The following is a 12097-nucleotide window of genomic DNA, read 5'->3' as shown; positions in this document are numbered from 1 at the left end:
TTTAGAATTGCCACGAACTGGAAAAGATGGACTTAGAAGAGTGTGTATTGGTGAGAATCAGTTTTACCAATAATATTCATCATAAATCCTTTATAAGAATCTGTAAAGCCTTTCAGAACATCAGTGCTTTAGATTTTTGTTTACCAATATTAGGAATTCTAAATTCTAATATTTTTATAGGAAATGCAGATAATTATTGGGAAGTCTGTAAAAAGGGAAACTTAAAGACAAACATTTATCCATTTCGCAAAAGCCCAATGTATATCAGAAACTTCATCCGCTAGACAGAAATGCCTAATTTTGGTGTAGGGATTGGTTGTGAATCTGTTTGAGATATCAAGTTATAAAAATGAGCAAAGGAACAAAGTGTGGCAGGATTTACTGGAACTTTAAGAAGGTTTACAGAACTCTCTGTTTTCCCCTCTATCTCACTTCTCTAAAAATTGGCAAGGTGAAATGAACCTATCCAAATAGGCTGGTGATCGATTCAGCATGTAGTGCCTGATTTCGTGAAAGCAGCTACATTTTAAGCTCTTTCTCCATCTATTCTGCTAAAATTTTGGAAAAGGAGAAGCTTTTATTTTTTTATCCTTCAGTGGGTTTATAGATCAGAAGAGTCTGAATGGAATAAAATTAAACCCAAGTGTACGTGTTCAGTTGAACAAAATAGATTTTTTTTTCTGCTAGTCAGTTCTATTATTATATATAAGCCCAGACTATAACTTTGCATTTATGTAGCCAATTGTTTGGTTTCTTCCCTTTCCAGATAACAGATAATACATTGATACAACTTTCTGTTCACTGTCCTAAACTTCAAGCATTGGTGAGTTTAACTCTTATAATGTAACTATTAATAAAATATTTTAAAAAGTCCTAACAAAATAAGGATTGACTCGCAGTCTGTAGCTGATAGTTTTTGGTTCTGTGACACTGAACAATTTATACTTTTTTACAAAAGCATGTTTTAAATGACTTTTATTTCTAAAAATGTTTTAAATATTGCATTAAGTACTGTAAGTTTTCTCAAAGCAAACCATGAATTCCAAGATAATCAGAAAACTGGCCTGTGTTGAACCTGTAATTGTCCTCTATTTGTGAGCAATTTAGTCAAAAAAGCGATATAAGACAGTTTCAAATATTTAAATATACATATTTTACATCTAAAGATTTTTTTAAATAATGAAATTTTAATTTACACAACATTTTGAAACATCAGATAATGGTAAATTTGAAAAAAAAAATTAATTACCTAGCAAAGGTGTATTCAGATAGAGCCCAATCTTATAAATAGTCATGTGGGAGTTAATCATATTCAGATGAGTGAAGTGTGTGTGTGTGTGTGTGTGTGTGTGTGTGTGTGTGTGTGTGTGTGTGTGTGTGTATATATATATATATATATATATATATACACATTTTAACAGCAGTGAATTTATGGTATCTATTATCAGTTTCTGAGGCTTGCAGTTTCAAAAGCGATTTAATGATTTTGATTATCATGTTTTTAGAGCAATCAACGTGAAATATTTTAATGGATCTGATATTCATAGGGTGTGTGTTCATTTTCTGAAAATCAGGCTACTTTAAAATCACTTAGATTGGCCACTTTGAAATTGAAGTACCTCAGATCACTAGGTTTAGGCATTTGGAGTCAACTGTACCACTACCATTTGGCAAAAGGAGGTGTGTTGTATTTCATATGTGGCAGGTTACTGTTCACTGTGAGAAACTTCCTTAAATGTACTTGAAGAGACTAGATATACTTTATAATCTATGTTTTGGAGAGATTAAGGAGATGTTTAGTTCTTCATTAATTGTGTGGCCATATCATTGGCTTCTTCTATGCCCACAGCTCGAGGAAGTGTGTTACTAAGGCAGCAGCAGGCTCAGGAAGAGATTTGTCTTTAAAGAGGAATCATATTCACTGCAATACACAGATTAAGCCTCTCATCCTGTTCCTAGGCCATAATTCCACACACTATATGCTTTAGTTCAGTGAATGAAGCAGTCTACCAACCAGACAAGGAACTGTTTACTTACCTTGGCCACAATATTGAAAATGGCTTCCATCCCATCTCTGACTTTTCATAGGATCATTCATATTTAAATTTATTTTAAACTGTACAAATCTGGGGCAGTCAATCTAAAAACTTCATTGACTTTTCACTGAACATTGGACTTCAACATATATTGTAATTTAGAAATACTGTTCAGCAGAGGGAATCTATTTTATAAAGATTTACTGTTCCATTTGATAGTGTCATTTTAGCCTTACTTAGACTGTATCAATTTGGTATGACTAGAAAAATGGCTTTATCAAGAGTTCTTTATAAAATGCTACCTGTCTTTGTGTCTGGGGACAATAATGCTATAGCATCACTTACTTGAAATGGAGAGGAAAGTTTAGAAATAAAACTAGGTTTAGGAATCAAAATGAATGAAGAGGAATAATTATGGTACAAATTACAGCATTGCTTTGTTGATATCATAATCTCATTTGTAACCAGTTCTTCAGGTATATGCAATAATTTTTTTGAGCCTGCTATCCCAGTGCTTCAAAAGCGATGTTATAGAAATCAGCAACTATGATTTATGGGTGTTATTCCTTCTTTAACAGTCTACTTCACAGGTAATAGGATTGTAATATCCTGTACCTCAGACAACTGTTGCAGACTTTCTTACAGGTCCGAGTACATCAGCTGAGAACTGGAATAAGGTTACTATCTGTATAAGATGGCAAGTTTATAGTACAGAAACCATATGCTCTCTTGTTTGGTAAAAAAAAAAATAATTTCCTGTCTAATATTTTTCAGGTGTAGCAGAGAAAATTACTAAATGTCCAGGCAGATAGTGCAAAGGACAATTCCAGGTGAACTGGGAAAAAAAAAAAGAAAGAAGCCCACTAATCTTAATTTGACATTTTAAATTAATTCAGGTTAGCAATGCTGTGAACCTTTATCCAATTGAGCTTTAGTGGCCCAAATATTTACAAAGTGCATTTTAATTAAGGTTGTAGAAATCAGATTTTAAATTCACCATGTTTGTACTATTAGGGTTTGTTTACAAAACAAATCAGGGAACAGACACAACCTTTTTGGCAGTATTCAAACACTCCAGTACTTAATTTAAGCAATTCATAGAAGTTAAAAAGCATTTGAGAGTTTTATGTGGAAATTCTAAATAAATAAATAAATAAATAAATAAATATATCCGAGAAATTGTAACTTGTTCAGGGATATGCCATCAGCAGAAGGAATCTCTCTCTGGTCTAGGTGGTACTGGGTCCTGCCATGAGGGTATGGGACTGGACTTGATGACCTCTCCAGTTCTAGAGTTCTATGATTCATCAGTTATCTTGTTGATACTGTTTGTTAATCATTTTGTTCAACAAAATTTAGTCTTAATTTGATTTGTACACAGCAATTATTTTTAAATAGCAAACAGAAGGAAGTTGACCAGCCCTCTTTATTCTAAGATTTTAACTATAAACCTGACACTTCCTACCTTATTAAGGATCATCACCAGATTTATCAAGTCTGAAGTTCCTTGTGCTTTAATACAGAATACAGTATTACATTAGGCATGTTTGTTTCATTCAGTTTATGAATTTAACTGTACATCCTGTATTGTCTAACTCAGTTTCTAATCACAAGAGTACAATCTCTCAGGAAAGCTGAATTTTATAAGCTTCTTACTTCTTCCTTAGGATGTGAAATTCTCTTAATTAGCCAGTAGACACCCTAAAGGTCAAATTTGTCTTCATATAAGCTTGCTTGCTTCCTTCCTTCCTTCCTTCCTTCTTACCTACCAGCCAACCAGCCATCCACCCGCTTTCCCACAGGTGCTATAAATAGACTTTGCAGAGAGGGGAGAGTAGCGGACAAATAAGTGTTCAGGAGGATATGCATACAAATACATAGAGAAGGCAGACGAGATCTAAAACGTCCAAAACTTAACAAGAGCAAAGAACATAAACGCAGACCTTAAGATAAGGATTTGACAGGAATAAAACAGACAACCTTTTAAAAAATATCTATGCATATATTACATGATGTGCTAATATAAAACATGTTAATACTACACCCTGTTGGACGAATAAAATGAAAATACAACATGAAGCAGCTGGAATTGAAGGGGACATGCTGTGATAATTCCTGTGGAGAAATGGATGAAATCTCCCTTCTCTCCATGAGATTCAGTGAAACTTCTAGAACTGGAGCATTCTGAGTCCTCCCTCTCTTTCCTGTCTCTGATCTTCCCTTGCAACTTTGAGTAAAGGGGAAAAACTGAGGAGGAGGAAGCTAATCTTAAAGATATACAGGGTAGTCTGCCTGTTAATGGCCAAGAATCTTCCATAAGCAAAGGGTTTGCTATAGCAGGATGGATTGATTTAAATCGGAGGTTCTCAGACCGGGAGCCAGGGGGCATGAGAAGCTTTGGGATGGGGAAGTGCCATGCACATTTTACTCACAGCAATGAATTACTAGCAAAACTGATTGCTCCAGACATATCGGGTCCTCACATGACAGATTTCTATTAAGTTTTCATAGCATTATACAAGGACATTGCCTTGTTTATGTAATCTCTTTGCTATGATGTGGTGTGCACATTTAATTGCAAGCATTGACCACAATCACAGTTTTGCTTTTGGTGTTACTACAAGGTATTGTTGTCTCCCTTTGACTCAGTGCTTCGCTGTTTTTAGTATTTAATGTGAGTTGCATGTTGATTTTTTTTTTAATTGGTACATGGTGGGGGCATAAATTACTACAGACACAACAAAGGCCGCATGATCAAATACATTTGAGAACCACTAATTTAAATCAAAATGTTTCAAATTATCAATGTAAATCATGATTTATAAAAGTAGAAACCGTGACTTAAGTAATTTATTTTAATTGTGATATGTATTTGTACTCTTTTTTAGTTATTTTGCTAAACAAAGAGTCATTACCAATAAAGGTTGGTAAACATTAAAATATGTTGTTTGCGATTGTGGACTTTACACGAAAATAGGTGTCTTTTTGTGAATCAGGAGGGTATGGTTTTCTTATACACTGTTACGTAAGCCATTATATAACTTAACTTATCTCTATTTAGATTCGAATTTTTACTAGAAAATGAAGATTGTTGCACTTCTTACTTAATAAGTTAAAAATCTGCTATCTATTATATGCAGTGTAGTTCCTGTGTTGAGTCCAAGAATTTTGTAGACACAAGGTGTGTGAAATAAGATCTTTCACTGGATCATCTTCTGTTGGGGAGATAGACTAGCTTTTGAGACACAATGAAAGATACTATCTCTTCTACCTTGCCTCTTTAATTTTGTTAACTATTTTTATTTTGGATGGAAATTAAAGTTCAATTAAAATAGTTTTATATATTTCAAAATATATCATGAAAGTGCTGGATACATAAGAAAAACTATATATCAAAACGTGTTCTATTTAAAACATTTATTAAACAAAGAAAATATCTGCAGCTAGTAACCAGAAACAATCAGTTCAATTCATTATGACCTTAAGATTTTAAAACTGATTGATCTCATTCTTTCACACCTAATTTTTTATTCAGAAGAGATTAGAAGAGAAAAACAAGTTTTCCTGCTTTTTCAGCTCTCCATTTGATTTCTTGACTTTGAGTGAACTAGCCATTGAGCTGATCTTGAATGTACTGAAATTAAGCAAATAATCTGCAGAAAAGGCTATTGCTGTCAAAAGTTGACAGTCACTTCAACAGACTGTTTCCAGGTTCTTAGCCAGTAACTTCTACCTGTTCAGGGGTTGACTTCTTTAACTCTTGGCTGAAAACATACTACTTAATGTAATTTTTGTATTTCATTTGTATGATTAAGATTATGGTAAATTTAGGTCTTAACATAGGTACTTTGAAACTGAATTTTTAATAGGTTTATTTAAAAATCCTTCTGTTTAATTTAAAATAATAAAATCAATTTTTTTAAATCAATTTGTATCCACCCAGTGTCACAGTAGTAGTCCTCAGAATTCATTGTGCTGCTAGGATAAAGGTTCTAGGTAGAACTAATGTGTTGCAGGCTGGGGAAAGGATACATGAATCCCATGGCTCTCCCAATTGTTGGATCTGAATTTTCAGGGGGTGGTGTTTGGAACTAACAGGACTGTTGAGAACTACTATTTGGCTCTCCTGAGGAGTTAGAAAATGCACTCGCTTTCTGTTCACTGCCAAGGGTCCCCGCACCAGAGCTGTTCTGCAGACAAGGAAAAAGGCACACAGAGCAGGTAGCTGGTGGGCTATGGACAATTCATGGTGCTGAGCTGGGAGCTTGATCAAAGCCCAGATTGAAAGATGGAATCAACTCAACACATCAAGGCCTTCTGCAGAGGTGATGACTGTGCAGAGCATTTATTTTATAGGTAGCTGACAATAGCCTCAGAGTACTACCTGCAATGAAAATTCAAGGGTGTCTTGTTATTCTGACAATGGTCTTGTGAAGGCCATGAATCCTCTAAAGGAAGCAGGAACCAACTTAACTTGGAGTGGTTCAACTGTAGGTCTTTGAACTGATGCATGGATCCATAGTATGTGCACTAATACACACATGCAGTGTTCATGCGGCATGTGACAGACGTAGATAACTTACTCTGCAAGAAATCTATCACTTTTGAAATTGAGCACTGATTTTTCAGTGGTTCTAAAGGAAATGCTGAAGGGAAATTAGCACTGCAGAAAAATCAAATAATTATTTTTCATACAGGTTTGAAAGAGTGGAGAATGTTCTATCTAGAAGAACAGAGAAAGATAGCATGTCTCTCCTGTTAGGTGCTTAAAGTAAGCATTTGGCATTGCACATGTGTAATTTTGCTCCTTATTTTCAGTAAATGGATCTGTGCAACAACCTAAATAGAATTTCTGTATCCCCAGAGAGCAACAGGAGTGCTGAGGTTGGCTAGTGCTACAAAGTGCCTGTCCTGGGGCTATAACGATGAAGCCAACTTACAGTTAGAGTCTATCATTCTGACTGCTACAATCCTTAAACCAAAGCTATTCCTATTGGCAGCTACCTTTCCTGCTCTTCAGGCGATGGCATTTAAAATATGCCCCTTTGTTTCTGCACTAGACAGATGCCTTTTTTAATAGTAATAATATAAACCAGTGGAATGAAACATTTCATTGTTGTTTTGTCTTGTAGAGCTTATCTCACTGTGAATTGATCACAGATGACGGGATTCTGCATCTGAGCAACAGTACCTGTGGTCACGAAAGGCTACAAGTCCTAGAGTTAGACAACTGTCTTCTCATCACCGATGTGACCCTAGAGCACTTGGAGAACTGCCACAGCTTGGAGAGAATCGAGTTGTATGACTGTCAGCAAGTCACACGAGCAGGAATCAAACGAATACGAGTATGTGTTTTTAAACGTTATAAGTACTGTGATAGGGGTTGAAATCAGATAAATATTGCATTTTATTAATAGCAACAGAACTGACTTAAATGGGGACTGTGTGTTGTGTAGTCCCTTAATCTCTGTATTCATGCCCATCAGTGTGAAAGAAGCTTAAGTTGTGGCCCTTGGCATGTGCTGTCAGTATTACTGCTCCCTGAGGCTTCCAAAGTTAAGTAGCTCTTGTCTAGCTTAACAGATTGTCCAAAGCATGGGAAGGAAGAGTAAAAACTAAGGATGTTGATTAATGTGTTAAATTTATAAGCTTTCCTGCTTTAGATGTCAGAACTCCCAGGGGTATACAGGCAGTCCCCGGATTAGGTACAAGATAGGGACTGTAGGTTTGTTCTTAAGTTGAATTTGTATGTAAGTCGGAACTGGCGTCAGCTGCTTCTGAAACTGATCAGTTTCAACCACGGCTGAATCTGGATGCCAGTTCTGACTTACATACAGATTCAACTTAAGAAACCCAGGCGTCCCCAAGTCAGCTGCTGATGAAACTGATCAGTGGCTGATTCCAGGAAGCCTGGGGCAGAGCAACTCTTTGTCATTAGTGCATCCTCTTTGTCATTCCCCATGTTTTAACCATAGGACCTTTTCTGCTCAGTAAGTGGCAGATTTAGGGCAGGGATGGGGAACCTTTTGTGAGGTGGAGGCCACTGACCCACAGAACAATGAGCGGGGGGGAGACACACACACACTACTTGCCTTGCACTCCAGCCTCTTGGTCAGATTAACTCTTCAGGGGGTCCTAAAATTAATAGATATGGGAGGAGGGGGCTCCTGGGCTCTGGAGTGGGGCTAAAACAAGGGGTTCAATGTGTGGGACAAGGTTGCCTGAGAATGGGCAGGGGGTGCAGGGTATAGGTAGGAGGGAACAGGAGCAGGCTGGGGTTCCACGGGGGGCTGGATGGGGGAAGGGGATTTGAGAGACCTACCAGGTGCAGTCCCTGAAGGGAAACAAGTGGCTCCATGCCACCCTGCACTTGCAGGCGCTGCTCCCCACTGCTCCCATTGGCCATGGAGCCTGCAAGCAAGTGAAGGGACAGAGCTTCCCTGTGCTACTGTTCCTCCAGGCATAGTGGTGCAGGGGAATGTCAGTGCATAGAGCTGCTTCCTCCCTCACAAGGCAGACCCCCCCCATAGCCCAGATTCAGCCTGCAGCTTGCCTTGATCCCTCCAGGGCTCCCCCAACATATAGTGAGGAGCAAGCAAACAATGTTAGGAATCATTTAAAAAGGGATAGAGAATAAGACAGAGAACATCTTATTGTTTCTGTATAAATCCATGGTACGCCCATGTCTTGCGTACTGCATACAGATGTGGGTGCCTCATCTCAAAAAGGATATATTGGCACTGGAAAAGGTTCAGAAAAGGGCAACAAAATGATTAAGGATTTGGAATGGGTGCTATATGAAGAGAGATGAAAAAGACTGGGACTTTTCATCTTAGAAAAGAGATTAAGGGGGGATATGATAGAGGTCTATACAATCATGACAGGTATGGAGAAAGTGAATAAGGAAAAGTTATTTACTTGTTTCCATAATATAAGAATTAGGGGTCACCAAATGAAATTAATAGGTAGTAGGTTTAAAACAAAAGGAAGATTTTCTTCACACAGCGCACCATCAACCTGTGGAATTGCTTGCCAGAGAATGTTGTCTGGACTTTAACAAGATTCAAAAAAGGACTAGATAAACTCATGGAGGTTAGGTTCATCAATGGCTATTAGCCAGGATGGGTAGGAATGGTGTTCTAAGCTTCTGTTTGTCAGAGCCTGGAAATGGGTGACGGGGAAGGATCACGTGAGGATTACCTGTTTTGTTCACTCCCTCTGGGGCATCTGGCATTGGCCATGGTTGGAAGACAGGATACTGGGCTAGATGTACCTGGTCTGACCAAGTATGGCTGTTCTTCTTAAATAAATTACTGTAGTAATCAAAACTGGAATACGTGGTGTTATTTTAACAAACCTACAGGTTTTCAAATACTGTGTGTGCAGAATTATTTTTGCAAAAATACCCCCAGGGGTAGGTGCGTAGATAAGAGCAGAAAGAAAAGCTTTGACAATACAGGTTGAACCTCTTAAAATCTGGGATTCTGGTCTGTCAGGACCATGGATGTTCCTGGGCCACAGAGACCCAGCAGCCAGGAATTAATTGGCAAGAGTCCCCGTCCAGTAGTTTGAGTGGAGCCAGCAGCAGTAGAGCCGGTCCCATCCAGGACTGCTGGCAGCAGAGGAGCCAAGTACCTAGCAAGGCAGCTTGAGTAGGAACAGGGGTCAGGGTGGGAGGGTAGGGGGAGCTGAGACATGGAACCAAGCTGGGGGTGCGGTGGCAGACAAATGATCTCCTCTGGTCCAGAAAACTCCCTTGTTTGGGCCTAGCCAGGTCCTGAGGATGCTGGACCAGGGAGTCCAACCTGTAGTGTCATCTCAGAAGTAGTTTGTTTTTGCTCTTCATATTTACTGGTTAACTTTTTCAATTTCCATTAAAATGCAGAATTTTCATCCACAGGCCCATTTACCTGATGTGAAAGTTCACGCCTACTTTGCTCCAGTTACGCCACCTCCTTCAGTAGGTGGTAGTCGACAGCGACTCTGCAGGTGCTGCATTATCCTTTGACGGTAGGAGCATGAGGTCAAGGAAGAAAGATGTCTTTGATTGTGGAAACAAAAACTTGCAGTGTGTCAGTTTAACTGCTATAGCTGTGATGTCACAGTCATCCAATAGTGTGCTGGTTCTGACTCATTTTGCAGGTAAAACTCAGTGTTACATGTGGATGTGGAGTAACTGATGCTTTTTTTTTTAATTGTATCGCTCCACTATCCTTGCTGTTGATATGACAATCATAGTTTCATTTGCTAATGTGGACTTGGGTATACAGAGTTGTAGGATGCTCAGTGAAAGCCCTAACAACAATGTAAGACTCTCAGACCCTGAAAATTAGTTCCTATTTGTAAGCATTATTAAGTGTAACCAAAACAGGGTCTTTAATCAAGCATGCAAATCCAAATGGCTATTGTACAATACGCATGACCAGTTACATCAGGTTTAAGGACAAATCCGCTTTAGCAGACCCAAAAAAGGAGAAAGTAATCATGAAAATTAGATTGCTGCAGCTTATTTTAGGAGGGTAGTACATCTCAAGGTAGCTATTTAATCTGAAAGTTGTGAAATACAAAAAACCACTCCTCGAATAGTTTAATAGTCTGTATAGAATATTTATCTGAAGTGTTACTAAATAGGTCAGAATAAGAAAGATATGGCGGTTTATGCCCTGTACATGGAACAACATTTTACAGGCTTTGCTCTTTCAGACACTACAGTAACCTATGGTACTTTCACCTTCCTCATTGCCAAGGAATCGCCCCATTTAGTCCTAAACAGCAGCTGTAGGGGGCTATTTTCCTTAAGTCACATCCTAAATCAGTGACACAGCAAGGAACTAAATGCTGCATTCAGTACTATAAGTAGTGGGCTGAGTGTTTATCAATTTCTAGGGGTCCACACACACTGGCTGTCAGCATGTTTGTGTGCTCCCTCTGTATGTGGCACTGACTGCACAAGTAGCCAGCAAACTCCCAGAAAACCCCCAAAAACCACAGAATCAGATAAGGTACCAAAGGCACTCAAGTTTATTGAAAACAAAGCACAGTAGTAGCACTTAGAAGACTAAGGCTATGACGAATGCAATGGACATGGCCCAGTCACCACTGCCCCTAGGCTGGACAAAGAAAGGTACCCCAACATTTATAGAGTGAGACATGCCTTATGTATCATCTTTTGTGTTTCATAACATGTTTGTCATACGTCCCTCCTGACATTTTAGCCAAAGCAGTTCTACTTATCACCTGGTGCTGTTTCAGAGAAAATATCACTTCAGTATTTTGTCAGACTGTTTTATGTGCTACGTTGGGGTATCTGCGTATAGCCCTGGTAGAATGGATTTACATGTTTCATGAGGAGTTTTTTTTTTAAGCAGTACTAGTTTTGAGTTCATGTCCTGGACCCTGACTTGCAAATACCTAGATGCCTTTGACAGGACCAGTCTGTTACTCATAGTATGAACTCTTGCTTACTTTAGTTCAGGTCTTATACCAGGCCCATTCTCCTACCCCGCCTATTGAAGTTTGAACAGTAGCTGCTAACGTGAGTGTTGAAAATCATCAAGCTACATTAATTTAATAGAATTGGTGTGGTTGTGCAGCTTGAAATCCAGAACAAACAGTGCTATTTGTCCCATTACAGATGCAGACTTTTCAGACACAAGAGCCTTCAGTGTCACATTAGCATAATTAAAAGGTATTAACACTGCTAGGGTGATATCAATAGATCCAGAATTTCCAATGTAGATTTAAGTCCTTTACAAGGGAGAGTGAAATCAGACTGTAAATCTGTGTCAAGGGGAAGGTACTTTTTTTTTATTAAACCACCTAAAATCAATTGTTGGTGTGCACAGCAATCTCTGCCAGGTGCAAGAGTAGTTCTTCAGAGGAAAATGGCTTGAGTTAAATTAAAACAAGATGTAGCAGTTGCTAGGCTAAGTCCTGAAAAATATGTAATGTCATTTGACAAAAAGCTCAATAGGCCACACATATTAGAAATACGGTCTTGCAGTGGCCACATTCACACCTCACCTTTAAAAGCTGATCTTAAACTGGAATGTTTAGACCTA

General features: G+C 38.3%; 1 protein-coding gene across 8 annotated transcripts in view; it reads left to right on the top strand.

The window, feature by feature from the left end:
* FBXL2 (F-box and leucine rich repeat protein 2) overlaps window positions 1-12097 on the top strand; it is a 108732-nt gene that overhangs the window by 68298 nt on the left and 28337 nt on the right. For 2 of the 8 annotated variants that reach the window (XR_012901888.2, XR_012901889.2), the window contains exons 12-15: window positions 6-50; window positions 767-823; window positions 7169-7381; window positions 9937-10178. Coding sequence is in view for 5 of the 8 variants with exons in the window: in XM_075921837.2 (XP_075777952.2) it covers window positions 6-50; window positions 767-823; window positions 7169-7381; window positions 9937-10044 (423 nt within the window). In the remaining 3 variants the exon portion in view is untranslated. Of the gene's footprint in view, window positions 1-5; window positions 51-766; window positions 824-6205; window positions 6362-7168; window positions 7382-9936; window positions 11866-12097 lie in introns of those variants that run through there. The other 6 variants (XM_075921841.2, XM_075921840.2, XR_012901890.2 and 3 more) reach the window with 5 other exon arrangements.

The sequence above is a fragment of the Pelodiscus sinensis genome, chromosome 2, assembly GCF_052426305.1.
Source record: "Pelodiscus sinensis isolate ZL-2025 chromosome 2, ASM5242630v1, whole genome shotgun sequence".
In the NCBI taxonomy this organism is placed as follows: Eukaryota; Metazoa; Chordata; order Testudines; family Trionychidae; genus Pelodiscus; species Pelodiscus sinensis.
Note: the sequence above shows the minus strand (reverse complement) of the source record. Positions and strands in the feature narration are given on the sequence as shown.